This window comes from Desarmillaria tabescens (genome assembly GCF_030435595.1).
Source record: "Desarmillaria tabescens strain CCBAS 213 chromosome Unknown EV420scaffold_39, whole genome shotgun sequence".
In the NCBI taxonomy this organism is placed as follows: domain Eukaryota; kingdom Fungi; phylum Basidiomycota; class Agaricomycetes; order Agaricales; family Physalacriaceae; genus Desarmillaria; species Desarmillaria tabescens.
Window position 1 is genome coordinate 119,067 of NW_026848338.1, and position 14,674 is coordinate 133,740.

Below are 14,674 nucleotides of genomic sequence, written 5' to 3' on the forward strand. Positions count from 1 at the left end.
CAATAACTGATTCATTCAGGGTAGCCTCTAATTGCATCACTCTTAGTCCGAACAAGTTCTCTACAGATCATAATCCTTCACACCAGGTGCACGTCGATCCCACACTTTCCGACAACCTGCGTCCATGTTACCCTTGGTCTTGAACGGCTTCAAAGCCTGTCTCCAAGACGGTTCACCGTCAGGCGTAGATGGATTTCGGAATCTGACCTTGGAGTGCTGAAAACAAACTCGTCAGCAGCAAGAAAATAGTCAAGGACGATGAACTCACAAATCCCAACGATAAACCTATACCTGGTGCATCTGGGTAATACGTCTGCAGATCCAAGTCTTTGCCCTTGATAAGCATTTCTATATTATTCGAAGCGATCCTGGCCTGCATCCCTCCCGGGCGTGCAGCCTTGTGTGCTCCGGTATCAGCAACATCTCCAATAGCAAACACGTTTGGATAATTCGAGTCCGCAATTTGGAGGGTCGGCTTCACTTTGACATACTTCGTCTGCGGATCAACCGATGACGGGGACAAAGCAAGTAAAGGCGCGCTCAGAGGGACCGCGCCAATGCAAACAATCTGAAATAGCATCAGCACCACTACTACCCAAGTTGACGAACGAGAAACCAACCGCTAGCTCCGTCTTCACCTCCGTCCCATCAGCCAGAGCTATGGCGAACTCTGAGCCATTATTGGGGAAACCCTCCTCAGGTATGGTCACTCGTTGGCCGAGGATTGTCTCGATACCAGCTGCTTTAAACTTCTCCATCACGATCTCGTGCAGCTTGGGATGGAACCGGCTCATCAAGTTGGGCCGGGAATGTATGACAGTGATCCTTCTTCGACTGACGCATAATCTTTGATATCCATCGCAGTTTCTGCAAAAAAATTAGTCAATAACGCGTGCTCAAAGTCACAAAGACACGTTATACTCACGGATACCATACGCGCCGCCCCCGATGACTCGTGATATGCGATGCCTTGGCTATACTTTGCTGGAGGTCTCTGAATCGTTGAGTCTCCACAGCCTTCTGGGTTGGTATCAGACGTCCAGGCTTGCCGGTTCCTGTAGCAAGTACCAAATATTCGTAAGATATAGATTGTCCATTATCCAGTATGACTTTGCCGGGAAGAATCTTCTCCGCAATGGCATGTATCACAGAGGTAGAGCCAGGTGGACTCGCATGGAAAGCAGTTTGTGAAAGGAATAAAGGCTCTGTTCTCGAAAACCGGGAACAACGCTTACACGGGGAAAGGCAAAGAGATGCTATATGCTAGGTTTGAGCGTCAGTTCTTAATGTACAAGCAATACACGCACCTGGATGTGAGAGTTCTTCTCGATGAGCACAATATTGTGCGTTCGATGAAGAGAGGATGCAAGTTGATCGACTACAGACCCGCCTGTAATCGATATGAGAAATCTAAAGGGAAAAATCCAGAACTGTGCAACTCACCAACATAACTACCTCCAATGACCACGATATTGGGTTTGGGAGTAGTAGCTTCCTCTGCTGGCAAGGGAGATCGTTGAAACCGGCGAAACATCTTCAAGAGTACGAGTCGAATCAAGCTCAAGGGTTAGTTACAATTTTACCGGCAACAGTAAACCCTTTTATATGATCGGATCGGACGACAATTCTGCAGTCGCACACACGTTTCCCACCGGCAGTGCACTGCGCAGCTTGACGAATGAACGAGTCATGATGGTACAAAAATAGTCAGTTGTTCTAGCCGAAGGCGATAAGCGCTACACCTGCTCAATGTAGGGTCTTTTTAATACTTCTTCTCTTTATCTATCTTTACAAAACCTTCTCAACGAGGCCCAGACCCTCAGCTTCTAGGATCTTGCGAATGGGGATCGCAAATTTCAGTGGTGTACGGGCGCTGGATACCTGGTGCACTGAGGACCCCAGTCGAGAACTAGCTGCGTCGCAATACCACAGGGTAACCCGACCGTAAGCGCCATCGCAGAGTGGCCAACGGGGCTGCCGTAAGCTTCCAGCGTCGACGTGAGAGTTTCCTGATTGCGAACATATCAGCGCCAGATTTCATCAGAGATACGGAATCCGCAGCATACCTGCTTCCCGTCTTGCCACTCAACGATAAACTTGTGCTGTAGCATGACAAGATCCCGCTCGCCCTGTTCGTACTTCATTAATCCCTCGAGCTGTGCACAGAGCGTATCGAGAAGGTTTCCAGCACGAGGCTTGACTTTCTCCGAAGAGAAGAGACCTATCCATCTCAGGCCGGAGATGATGCGGGTAGCCTCTGACTCGTCAGGGAAGGTGCACAGCGATTTGATACGTGTGATTAGAGCGCTAAGATTTATGTCAGCTTAAAAGCGATAACTCAATATGGGGGATTCGAACCTTTCGCTCGCGCTGTCAGCACCGATGGTCTTCTGCATGACTTCCGCCCAGGTCAAGCTCTCCTTAAGCCAGTCTTTCTCTGAAGCGTCCAACCAACCAAGATCAACCAGCACCTTGATAAACTCTGGGAATCCTTGGTACCGGAGCGTTCCACGCACAACAGTCTCAGCCTCCGGGATGTTGTAGAACTCGCGGAAAGGCGTCGAGTCTCTGTTGGGGTACGCGACGAACGCGAACGCAGGGGTGATGAAGTACGGCTTAGCGTAACCCATCAGGTCCTTCCCAGCAATGTCCAACCGCTTGCCCTCGGAGTAGTATGACGCCGAGTTGAGCAGAGCGAGTAGCACACCACGGGACGACCACGAGAACTTGTATCCTAACGGATTGCCTGAACACTCAGGTGCAGGCAGACCACCACAGTAAGATAGGAACTGCTTGATTTTTCCGCCCTTGGCATGGACCTCGTTGATGGTTTTGACGGCGTACAGGTGGTCAATACCAGGGTCTAAACCGATTTCGTTCATGACGATGATACCGGCAGCTTTGGCCTCCTCGTCAAGGGCTTGGATGGCTGGAGAGACATAGCTGGTGGTGACAACGTTGGTCTTACCCTTGATGGCAGCTTTGATGACAGCAGCGTGGAAGGTATAAGGAATAAGGGAGATAACAAGATCATGAGCTGCAACTTGAGCTTCGAGGTCAGGAGTGCTGTTGACATCGAGGGATAGAGCGGAGGTATTGGGCAGGCCCTCACCGAGAGGACTTGGCTCTCTCGAGAGTTCGACAAGCAATGGTGAGATAGTTGGATGGATTTCGGACGATGTATTCCGCGCAAGGACGCGCGACGAAGCCGCTTCCCAGAAGAAGGATCTTCTTGGTGGGCTTGTTCGCGTTAGCAACCGCAAGAGCTTCGCGGCCAAACTTGGGCTGGATGTTTTTTCCTTCGGACAGAAGGACGCGACCAAATTCAGGGAGGACGAACGCAGATGCATGGATAGCATCGTTGTAGTACCTTGTATCGCTGAGCTTGCGAAGCGGCTTGCTCAAGTCACGACCAGCTTCCTTGGAACAGACTATGAAGCCTATTTGACCGGAAGGGTAGGTGGGGATGGTTGTGTACGCGTACTCGGAGACAGGGAAAATTCCGAGAGTCATTGACCTGAGCTCAGAAATGAGAGGGAGGTGTAGCCAAAGACATTCTCCTTGAGTAGAGATGTTGCCACCAGGGGCTAAAGCGTCGTGGAGAAGCCGGAAGTACGGCTTTTGGAAGAGGGACTCCGCGGGACCAACAGGGTCTGACGAGTCGGTGATGATGACATCGTAGGTGCCTTCGTGCTCCGCCAAGAACTTGAAACCGTCCCCAATAAATACAGTGACCTTGGGAGACGACAGCAGAGACGACATGTGGGGAAGGTACTGCTTGGACACTCGGATGACAGCCTACGAAACGCATTAAACATGTTGAAATCGGCAAAATAACTCTCAAGTACCTCATCGATATCGCACAGAACGACCTCCTTGACCGAGGCGTGCTTCAAAACTTCACGGACAACTCCACCATCACCGCCACCGATGACAAGCACCCTCTCAGGGTTGGGATGACTGTTCAATGGAAGATGTGCAATCATTTCCTGATATCTTATCGGCCGACATCAATTTTCGGACAAAGGAGAAGAAAAAATATGACTCACGAGAACTCATCACGCTCCGAGCATTGGATGACTCCATCAAGAACCAGGACATTTCCGAATGTCTCTGACTCGAAGACCAAAACGTCCTGGTACAGGGACTTTTCGACGTGCAAGATCTTGTTCACCTTTAAGGTCATCGCTTGGCCAGGCCATTGCGACGAGATCTCACGGAACCAGCCATCTGTAAGAGTAAATCAGCACCTTTATCGGTAAAATCGATGGGATATACCTTGGATAGAGGGATGAGAGAGCGGCGCCATGGTAGTTGCAGTTAAAGATGGAATCGAAATTTTTCGCGAAAATCCAATTCTCGATTTGGACGCGCCTAAGCACGTGATGCAGTTTCGCGCCAATGACGTAGCGTCATGACGCAGGGGTTTATATACGACAGTCATGACTTTCCTTTCTCAATTTCTGCACCCATGTCGTCGAGATCCAATTCGCAAACAAAAATGAAACAAAACGGGAATCTCATGAAACCAGTATCTGCACCGCTGTCTTCGACGCGTCTCAGTCGCCTCATATACCTTCTCGTCGTCCTGAGCGCTATCCTCACAGCATATTATTCGTTTCGCATCGTTCAATGGAAGACGGAAGTGGGTGGTTGGTGGAACCCTTCTACGGGCCAGAGACCGCACGCTGTCAAAATAGAGCATAGAACGCAGCACGGGAGGGTGGAAGGTGTCGAGGATCACATCAACGCGCTTGCTGAGGCATTGGGCATGCCGTCGAAGGATCTTGCTAGGGCCATTGCTGGTGCGGTCAGGGAGTATGTTCCACCAGCAAGCCTAAGCGCACTGAAGGAAAAGGAGACAGGGAGCCCAGTCGTCGATGAACTCCTCAGAGAACCGCAGGGAAATTCCCGTCAACCCTTCCGAGGAGGCTGCTGGGATCGTCGGTGGCGTTATGAGCGGTGTGGAAAGTTTTGTTGGGATGGACGAGCCCTAGTTGTAGAATTCCCTACTTCTGTAAATGCAGCCGTTCTGCTATCTTCGTTCTGGTTCGAACAAGCCTGTATACGTATCTCGAGTAAATGGCCCTTGGCGTTCGTAACTTTCTGGTCTTTCCATAGGAAAACACTGTAGCTCGTTTGAATTTTTGTGTTGAAAACAAACTAGTAGATGATACGTTCGTGTATATCATGCGTCGCCTATTCAAACAAAAAATTACAGTCAAAATAAGTCAAAGACACCCTCTTCCTCGTTCAGATCGTCCTCAGTCCAATCACGAATGGCCCAAAAAGCATGCTGGATCATATCAATATCCTCCCCATGCCCACCAAGAAAGTACATCCTGTTATGCACCTTCATCTCCATATACCCTTCGAACAACTCAGCCACCGAACCATCAGGCTGTATCTTCGCCCAGCACCTATTCATCAACAACTGCCCCGAGGAACAATGACTCTCATTCTCCAATTCCAAGTTCGCAAAGACACCAGGGACATTCATGCGAAGATGGTCATTCCCATCTACAAAGAAATCCAGCTCTTCCTCAGAATAGGTTACGTCCATCTCGACAACGAGGGTCAGATGAAGGGGGATCGGTATGCAAGACCTCGGATCGCGAACGTCTGCAGATACCGCCGCCCCATTTTCCCAGAACCCCTTGCGGAGGGTAACACATGCGCTGGCATATCCCGTAGCTTGGTGCCTCATAAGCGATTTGTAAAGAGCTTCGTGGTCCGGCTCTCCATGTCCCATGTATATGTCATGGAGAAAAGGGATGTCCATCGTGTACAAGTTAAAGTTGCCGTAGAAACTCGGTCGTTCAACGATATTGGCTGCCTGGAAATAGACAATCAAATAAGCATGACTCCATTCAGACATAACAATTTGATAGCGACCAACCTCACGAGCAGTCTCAATGGCCGTCTCTGCAACCGTAGCACCTATGGCGTACCCAACATCCTGGAGATATTATCGTGAGTTCGGACCAAGGCCGATACCTGACAATGAGAACCAACCTGATGAGTAGCATCAGCTTTGTATCTTTCTGCCTGAGAAAGGTGGAAGAGGTATTTTTCGAACTACGCGTGGTAGTAAGTCGAAGTGACAATGGACGCAATGCGACAAGAAACCTACCTCGCTTTGTTGACTGTCCAGATGGACGTCGGCGGCAGCCTTGACGCATTCTAGAGAAGCCCCATCGTACAAGTCAGAACGACGAGCACGCTCAATCATCGACATGTTGGGAGGGGTAGTATGACTATCCATTTTTGTCAAAGGTGTGCGAGTGACAGTCTATCGTAGGGAAGGATCTTTGTAAACAACGATGGCTTTAGGTGAAGAAAAGGGGCACGTACCGGAAACATAGCTCCAGATACTGTTTGCCAGAGCAAGTGAAACAAGGGCGGAGGGACGTTGAACTGGAAAGCAAAAGGCGGTTGGGGATTCTAGTGTTCCTCCTCAGCCGGTTTATAAGGCGCGACATCTGCGCTTCGAGAAAATTTCATTTGCCTCGTGTCATACTGGCTTGTGGACAAGGCAGGCTGGGAGCGGAGAGAATTAGCTGCGACTGTACACTTTTCACTGGACCTACCGTGTAACTTCACAGTGGCATCATTAATAATGACAGGCAGACGGCTTAAAGGCGGCCGGCTTTGTACAGTCTCCCGAAGCTATACCGTCCTTGTGCACAAAATCCCCGTAGTTACAGGGGAGAGCCTTGTACACAAGTCCCTGTAACTACAGGAGATGCTGACTCTTGTGCACAAATGCTTTTCCTGACGTGTACACAAATAGCCGGCAGGTACTTTTAGTTTAATGCCTTGTACGCGAGCTAATATGCAGCCGTGTAGGACGATTGATGATCATGGCGGACCGGCTGACAGTGAGTTTGAAATAAAGCTCAAATAAAGCTTCGAGAAAGATTTTAGAAGGATTTGTGTACAGCACAGGTTCAGACTCACGCCGTAGACGAAGAAGTAATCGAGTTACTTGCGAACGATGCATCTCAATCCGTGAAAAGAGGCTCTACCACCATACAGCACCATACTTAATAATAGAAGTTTTAGAATACTGTCGCACAGGTAAGTAAGGGTAAGTAGGTTACTCGAACGGGCTTTGTGACACGTGACGTTCGAACTGAACGAAATGGGTTTGGCCTGAAATACTACTGCAACAATACCTGTCCTCCTCAGTCTCGATGGCTCTCTTCAAGCTCGCTCCTCTACGTGCACTGGTGGGATCACGAAACGTCGATTCCAGAAGTCACGGATGACCTGCGCAACCTCGTCGCGACGCGGAAGGTTCTCTACCTCGGGATCTCAGACACCCCCGCATGGGTCGTCTCTCAAGCCAACCAGTATGCCATGGACCACGTCCGTAAGACACCGTTAGTCATCTACCAGGGCAGATGGGACATCTTAGATCGTTCGTTCGAGCGCGAGATCATACCCATGGCCAAGTCTCTGGGTTTGGCGCTTGCTCCGTGGGGTAGACTTGGGCAAGGGAAGTTACGGTCCGACGCGGAAGAACAGAGAGGGGGGGAAGGAAATCCTGGGCCTGCCAGCTTGGGAGCGTACTGAGGTGGAGGCCAAGGTGTCCACTGTCCAGGGCATTAGAGAAGGTCGTGGCTGAGATTGGTGCCAAGAGCGTGACGGCTGGTACGTGGAGCTATTTATACTGCATCGTGATATTTTCTAACGGGTCCTTGGGTAGTCGCTATAGCATATATGATGCAGAAAGCACCGTATGTATTTCCGATCATTGGAGGTCGGAAGGTGGAGCACCTCAAGGCGAATATAGAGGCGCTGGATATCTCATTGTCGAAGGAGCAGGTGGAGTATTTGGAGGGTGTCGTGCCTTTTGATCCCGGGTTCCCTACGACGATGATTGTGAGCTATTCTCTTTTCCTCTTTTTTCAGCAGGTCTCATTAAGGACGTAGGGTGACGGATCGAGGTATAACCCATTCCTTGCATCGACTGCAAAGATGGCGAAACTGCCAGCATTGCGGCCTATTAAATCTTGATTGTTCGCAACTCGTGTCCATCATACTAGCAACTGAATTAATGACCTATCTTACCGAAATTTGCCTGAAGTGCTTGAAGATTCACGTAGACCTAAAGCATCGCGACTACTCTCAAAGCTGAGAGCAATGGCTGACAATGACGTGAGATTTGGAGTAGGATGAGTTGTTCGAAACTGCTGCATACTATCGAGCCTCTAGGTTTGCCTTTTTCTGCTACAAGGATGGATCCAAAACTCGAGTCAAAGCCCAGGCTTTGCACAAGAATCGTTGATCTTAGGAGATAATATTGCCGCGATTTTCGAACTGTGTAGAACCGTTGATGGACCGTGAATCGGTTGTGAAAATTAGATCGTCTCGGTGTTGGGCGAAATGGTAACCATGAGAAACCTTGCGTACTTTCTATGCGACAACTCGAGACGTTCCCGCCATAAATTATATACTACATTATTTCACGTCCTTCATCTCATTTTTGCTAGTAGTGCCCTTCCAGGTACCTTGCCACAAATAAATTCCACTAGAAGACTTTCGAGCGAAGAGGGCTTGTACAACTGCGATATGAAAAGGGAAGGTATAATACAAGCCAATGCCATTTCAAAATGTCCTAACAACAATTACTACGATGCATACAACACAGTCACATCCCCCGTGTTCGCGTCCTTCGACGACGACGGTGCCTGTAGAGGAACCTGAAAGTCTACCCACTTTCAACTGTGGGTCATTCAATGGAACTGCTTGCTCGTGTTTACCGACGATATCCGCAAATTCCCTGACAAAGTCCCCGCCATCCTCAAGCGCTGGCATAAACGAGCAGGATCGCCCGACCCAGGCCCGAATCCACTCCACAATGCAAGGCCATATTCCTTCAAAGCCCGGTTTAGCGGTTTTCTTCCAAACGCCTATACCCAAACTCGTTTTGTGGGCAACGGCGTCTGCTGTTGACCCAAGAATTGTCTCGCGGGGGAACGTGTCATCCATTGCACGCCATACGAGGCACCAAGCAAAGGATTCGAGGTCATGCTGATACCTCCGCTTAACCGAACCATCGGCCTTGTCCAGCAATTCCAGCGCTATGAACGGTTGCGTCCCCGTCCGCTCCCAGCCTTTTTTCTGTGGTGATACGTCTCCAGGATCCATAAGCGCAGCCAGGTCAAAGTCGTTCAGAATTGCCTTCTTAGTAACGGCATCGTACATCAAATTGTTGATACTGATGTCGCCATGTGCTACACCAATGCACCAGAGCAGATAATGGCCTGTAATAAGCGTGTTGTCAGGAGAGATTAGTGAGAAGGGAATACAACGTACAACGGATGAGCTCCCAGAATCCCTTCCAGAAATCCTGTCCATTACATTTCTCGATAGGGCATAGTTTGTGACAGACCATCCAGAGCAGGGTACGTGAGCGCTCAACAGGGAGACCGAGGAGTTGACGAATAATGGCAGTCGATGTAAACTTGACCTCTTGCCAGCTGACGACCGTCGGAACGTGCTCAAGAACGTACGCCTTAAATTCTCCAAGATATTGATTCGCCCTAGAAATAGCCTCTGCGATAATCTGAGGTTCCCTATCTTGGGAATTCTCCGGCCATGCTGCCTTGAAGAATAAAGGGTGTGATTTCCTAGTCGAACCTGGAAGGTCGGAGGGAGCGTTCTGGGAGCTTTGTTGTCGCACTGGAAAACTCGACGATGCCTTTTGAGGAGTATTCGAGGCTTTGAGGATGGAACTAGGACTGGGCGGCACCGAGGTGGTAATGGGAGCATTGGATGATGCATCGTGGGGCCCTTGAGGAGTGATCGACTGCCCGGAACTGTCAAGAACATGGGAGGTAGCCACGTCAGACGACCGTACATCTGCCCCAAATGTTCGGCGTCCCACAAGTTGGAAACGCGTTCCTTTGGCTTTGTCGGACTCGAGGCAGAAGGAGACTGGTCCGTTCTCTGTCGTTTGAGATATCTGGACGTCAGAGAATCCCCACATCGTAGCATCAAACCGTTGGAGAATAATGACCATCACCACAAACAGTGGAAGTCGTCCGATGATGTCGATGGGTTGTGTCACGATGCAGCCCTCGGCGTCGTACCACCGAAGACTGAGCATATTATCTATGGGTGTCATGTCAGCTTCATGAAAGCGCACGGATAATGAATCACAACCTTCAAGTAGAAGAACGATGCTATGGGTGACATTCCATGCCGCTCGAAGACGCTCGATGGCGTAATACGCGCACTGAATCTCTGCGGGAAAGCGGGGTGGATCGGGATCCGATGTCTTGCGCTTCTTGTGTGAGGACGTCGTTTCAGTTTCTGACTCCTCCACCTCTGTATGATTACGCTTCTTCTCACAGCTGCAGGAAGAAGCAGCTCCAATGGAAGAACTCGAAGGTTGACTGGATAATTGACGTTCAACTTCGCCCTTTCGGTCACTAGACTGTAGAACATCAGATGCGGGAGTGGAAGAAGCTGGAAGTAGAGTGTCAGAATATATCAAAATCGGAAATTGAACGAGGAACGTACTGCCGCCCAACACCTGGTCCTTGGACATAGGCTGATCAAGCGGCGCACTTTCAATGACTCTGTGCGTGTCCAATTCGATGGAACAATGAACGTCCAGCCAACTTGTCTTTTTGTCAGTGCCTTTCTGTGCCCACTTGCACTTCTCAGACTCGGTCTCGACCGACTGTACCCAGGATCTATAATCAGAATCTTTGCACGTATCATCGAGCTTGAGGAGGTGAGATAGTTGGACGATGATGTTATCGGGCTTGCGCTTCGCTGCCGGTGAGTCCTTACGGAGTTGCAGGGATTCGATGACCAGGGGATCATTTGGAATGACGATGATTCGGTGGTGGTCGTCTAAGCATGGTAGCCGGCCAAAGGGTCGCCCATCATACTCAACCATAATGGTATTTATGGCGGTCGAGATTGGGAGGGAACGTTGCTTCCTGGACTTTGCCTGGCAACTGAGAGGCATCAGTATACAGATTAAAGAGAGAAATCATGACGCACAAGTCCTTGAGGTGGGATTTCATCGTTTCCGATGTCTCCGACCGGGTCGATGTCTGCATCTTGGGCTTGGTCTCTACGGCAATCTCTGATGATGAGAGCTCCGGCAAGGTCTTTGCTGACGTCGGAAGACTAGAATTGCAGAAATTGACAGCGTCTTCAAGCATCTCATCAAAGAGCTGGTCGGCGTCGGATTTCGCTGTGTCCAAGGCCACCATATCCTTCCCGTCAGCAGATTCACCTAGCAACATCCTCGCGAGCAGGGCCTTGAGCAGGGACACGAATTCGACTTTTTGTCTGCCTTTCAGATCGATTTCAATAGATCTTACTTTTGCTGGTAGATAGGCCCTAGGTAGATATAAGCCTTTTGGCACCGTTGAACGCGAAACGAACGCCTGAGGTCGCGTACCTCTCGTACTGGTTGAACATAGTCCTCGAAGCAGTGCCACGGTTCTGTAATGTGGATTCGACTTTTGTTCCGTTGTTGGTATCCTTTGGAGGTGTGCTGGACGGTATGGTGGTCATTCAGAGGAGGGAAAGGGAGAAGAATGTGCAAATGTAGAATACCGTGAAGAGTTCGTGTTGTTTGGGTTGGCAGGTAGTGCCAAACAACACGATCGAGCAACACTGCTCTTTGCGCTTATGTAACTTGGTGGGTCACAAAGTTGACGTGAGGCACAATTTGGAGCCTGAGAGTCAAGGTAGGACCTTAGCTCTGGAGTCCGCAGCAACTTGCAGCGATATGTGCCGAATGTAACTTAACGGCAGCTCAGCGCTTAAGTGCTCAAGTCTCTGGTGATTCTACTCACAAGTAACCACTCCGGTGAATAGTATATCTGCTTTGACCTGCCCTCAACCCGTCTTCCTCTACTTTTGATTTCGAGATACAAACATGGGCCATTGAGTGCAGATGAACTAGTAAGTCGATCGAACTTGTAATATTTACGCCGCAGTTTTCAAACCAACAGTTATTCATTTTCGCCTCACGACATTTTAAGTCTTTAATCTTGATAAGTCCGAAAGTAGGGTATCGTCGCCAGATTTGTCGGATTGATTATGTCAAAAGGCAAACTAGTAGATGGTACTTGGGGGGATATCATGCCCTGAATATTCAAAGTAGAGTAGTAGAAAATTTCAGTCAAGGGTACCCTCTTCTACTACGTTCATATCATCTAAATCCACCTCATTACCATAACGAATAGCCCAAAAAGCATGCTCAATCATGTTGATATCTTCTCCACGGTCCGCGAGAAAGTACGTCCCGTTGCGTACCTTCATCTCCATATATCCTTCGAATAACTCAACCACCGAACCATCAGGTTGCGTCTTCGTCCAACACCTATTCATCAGAAACCGACCCTTGGAATAACAAAGACACTCGTTCTCGAATTCCAAGTTGGCAAATACGCCAGGGACATTCGTGCGAAGATAGTCATCCCGATCCACGAAGAAGTCGAGTTCTTCTTCGGAGTAGGTAATGTCCATCTCTGTAATGAGGGTCAAACGAAGGGGGATTGGTATGAAAGACCTAGGATCGCGGATGTCTGCAGACACAGCGGCTCCATTCTCCCAGAGTCCCTTACGAAGTGTGATGCGTGCGTCTGCGTGTCCCGCAACTTGGCGCCTCATAAGTGTCTCATAAAGAGCTTCGTGATCTAGCATCCCGCAAACCATGTATGCGTCACGGAGAAAAGAGGAGTCCATCGTGTACAAATCAAATCGCCGTAGAAACGCGGCTGCTCGACGACGTCGGCCGTCTGGAAATATAAAATCAAATGAGCATGAATAATTCACGCACACTGAGCATAGTGACGAACCTCATTTGCAAGCAGTGCAGTATCCGTGATGTACCCAACATCCTGAGAGATATCGTCGTGAATGACGGAGGAAGATGACTGACAATGAGAACTAACTTCATGCACATGGGCAGAATTAGCCTTGTACTGTTCAGCCTGGGCAAGGTGGGCAAAGTATTTCTCAATCTGCGCGCAATATGTAAGCTGAAGAGTGCATATGAATGCGACAAGAAACTTACCTCGCTTCGCTGATTGTCCAGATGGATGTCGTCTACAGCCTTAACACGTTTCGAAAAGGCCCCATCATTCGATCCAGAACGGCGTTCGCGCTCAGTTACCGACCTGTCAAGACGTGCGGTATGAGTATCCTGTTTCGTCAAAGGTGTGCGAGTAATGGTCTATTTTGGGGAGAGACCCGTGTAAGCAGCGATGGCGCGAAGTGAGGCGAAGAGCCACATACTGGAAACATAGATCCAGACATCTTTGCCAGGGGAAGGGAACTAAGGACGGTGGTGACGTTGAATGGGAGAGCAAGAGTAAAGCAAGAGGCGGTTTGGGATTTTATTGACATCCCCCAGCTGGATTATAAGGTGTGGCATCCGTGCTTCGAGAAAATTTATTTTGCCTTGTGACAACTAGTTTGCTGACAACGTTCGCTGGGAGGAAGAAATTTTTGTTGGGAGAGCTGGGGAGCAAACGCTGGGACTCCCAGCGAAGAATAAATTCTTGGGATCATTAATGATCCCAACGGACCAAAGGCGGCCGGACCTATAGAGTTACAAATAATTGAATTACCTGTAAATGACAGGCCTCTGTTATGAAAAGGGAGCCCTCCCATGATTGTATACAATCGTTGGGAGTTGTAACTCCTCCCAAGTTGTGGAAGTTGCAATTGATAATTTACAATTTGGCGTGTTCGGCAAATTTCGGCTAGTATTGCCGACACCACTCTTCGGACGAATCGGCCCGATACCTCCTTGTAACCAACGACGATTCAACATTCGACCTGAAAGCAACTCAGTGGTGACTTCAAAGGACAGTGCTTACTTTGAAAATAACAGAAAATGGAACATTAGGTTGTGCCAGCAGCAGGACTTCAACCTCTACCTTTGCTCTGCCTTTTATCCGAGTTGGACGCCATGATCAGTCTCTTCCAGACGATTTTTGGACCTCGAGGCCAAGCGCGGGAAATACATGCCATTGTCAACCGAGGGTGGAAAACCCCTTGCAATGACTTGGTAGTATATAACTTTATAAAATCTCAGTAAGTGCGTCCTTATAATTTTTAACAGCGTCCGGAAAGTCTGACCAATGAACACAGGTCGCCATCTCCATTAGATGGAGATCGGTTCACCAGCTACGACATCCTCAGTAGTTTGAGAAGAGGTTAATGAGCGATCTCGCTATAGTACTCTTCGTGTGCTCCAGCCGGTCCGTCTGATGATTGTCATTGATATTCTCATGGCGCGGAGTCGAGCTATCGATTCCAGACCGTCAGATGGAATGCAAGCCCGTTGATTTACTGCAACTGTGTCCCATAGGTACCGCACGCACTGGACTGTAATGTGCGTAAACTCGCCCATCCAAGTTCACCCAAGTTGTCTGAGCGACATCTGCATACCAGCTTGCAATAAGATTGTACTGTTAACCTTTCTGATAGAACGATGAATCACCATTGACCGCTCTTTTGCTCTCGTGAGTAGTGGCAACGACCACAAGTTGCTTTCATTCTATGGTCGAAGGTATGGGGATGTCGGTGTACGCAGTAGCCTTCGTTGTTACCCCTTGTTACCCTTACCGAATTCGACGCTTTCAATATTATATTCGGCGGTACTCCCACGATATTGCCAAATCTC

At 49.2% G+C, this 14,674-nt stretch overlaps 7 protein-coding genes across 7 annotated transcripts; 2 read left to right on the forward strand and 5 right to left on the reverse strand.

Annotated features, from left to right (window-relative positions):
* Positions 1-60: 60 nt before the first annotated feature.
* Positions 61-1,534, reverse strand: EV420DRAFT_1647065 (FAD/NAD-P-binding domain-containing protein; the record flags this gene model as incomplete). Its single annotated transcript, XM_060477998.1, has 7 exons — positions 61-216; positions 269-568; positions 621-867; positions 926-1,020; positions 1,069-1,263; positions 1,308-1,390; positions 1,444-1,534. The coding sequence occupies 7 exons, from the start codon at positions 1,532-1,534 to the stop codon at positions 61-63; spliced, it is 1,167 nt and encodes a 388-aa protein (XP_060326751.1).
* A 121-nt stretch (positions 1,535-1,655) lies between these two features.
* On the reverse strand, positions 1,656-4,374 carry EV420DRAFT_1565579 (saccharopine dehydrogenase). Its single transcript, XM_060474036.1, has 8 exons — positions 4,279-4,374; positions 4,050-4,230; positions 3,849-3,996; positions 3,113-3,798; positions 2,359-3,066; positions 2,067-2,307; positions 1,911-2,009; positions 1,656-1,833 (listed from the first exon to the last, which is right to left on the reverse strand). Exons 1-8 carry the CDS (start codon positions 4,307-4,309, stop codon positions 1,789-1,791), a joined length of 2,139 nt encoding a protein of 712 aa, XP_060326752.1. The 5' UTR covers positions 4,310-4,374; the 3' UTR covers positions 1,656-1,788.
* A 97-nt stretch (positions 4,375-4,471) lies between these two features.
* Positions 4,472-4,997, forward strand: EV420DRAFT_1622168 (uncharacterized protein; the record flags this gene model as incomplete). The annotated part of the gene is made up of 2 exons (XM_060475779.1): positions 4,472-4,876; positions 4,929-4,997. The coding sequence occupies 2 exons, from the start codon at positions 4,472-4,474 to the stop codon at positions 4,995-4,997; spliced, it is 474 nt and encodes a 157-aa protein (XP_060326753.1).
* On the reverse strand, positions 4,964-6,579 carry EV420DRAFT_788432 (uncharacterized protein). Its single transcript, XM_060483468.1, has 5 exons — positions 6,355-6,579; positions 6,134-6,292; positions 6,016-6,078; positions 5,900-5,959; positions 4,964-5,836 (listed from the first exon to the last, which is right to left on the reverse strand). Exons 1-5 carry the CDS (start codon positions 6,361-6,363, stop codon positions 5,222-5,224), a joined length of 906 nt encoding a protein of 301 aa, XP_060326754.1. The 5' UTR covers positions 6,364-6,579; the 3' UTR covers positions 4,964-5,221.
* Positions 6,580-6,863: 284 nt separating this feature from the next.
* Positions 6,864-8,085, forward strand: EV420DRAFT_1750750 (NADP-dependent oxidoreductase domain-containing protein; the record flags this gene model as incomplete). The annotated part of the gene is made up of 6 exons (XM_060480339.1): positions 6,864-6,881; positions 7,066-7,080; positions 7,192-7,571; positions 7,607-7,656; positions 7,712-7,887; positions 7,939-8,085. The coding sequence occupies 6 exons, from the start codon at positions 6,864-6,866 to the stop codon at positions 8,020-8,022; spliced, it is 723 nt and encodes a 240-aa protein (XP_060326755.1). The 3' UTR covers positions 8,023-8,085.
* Positions 8,086-8,478: 393 nt separating this feature from the next.
* Positions 8,479-11,602, reverse strand: EV420DRAFT_788562 (uncharacterized protein). Its single transcript, XM_060483469.1, has 6 exons — positions 11,432-11,602; positions 11,026-11,370; positions 10,534-10,979; positions 10,174-10,479; positions 9,325-10,122; positions 8,479-9,272 (listed from the first exon to the last, which is right to left on the reverse strand). Exons 1-6 carry the CDS (start codon positions 11,545-11,547, stop codon positions 8,614-8,616), a joined length of 2,670 nt encoding a protein of 889 aa, XP_060326756.1. The 5' UTR covers positions 11,548-11,602; the 3' UTR covers positions 8,479-8,613.
* A 554-nt stretch (positions 11,603-12,156) lies between these two features.
* On the reverse strand, positions 12,157-13,299 carry EV420DRAFT_1647071 (uncharacterized protein; the record flags this gene model as incomplete). The annotated part of the gene is made up of 5 exons (XM_060477999.1): positions 12,157-12,779; positions 12,821-12,881; positions 12,936-13,004; positions 13,058-13,216; positions 13,279-13,299. 5 exons carry the CDS (start codon positions 13,297-13,299, stop codon positions 12,157-12,159), a joined length of 933 nt encoding a protein of 310 aa, XP_060326757.1.
* Between the last annotated feature and the right edge of the window lie 1,375 nt (positions 13,300-14,674).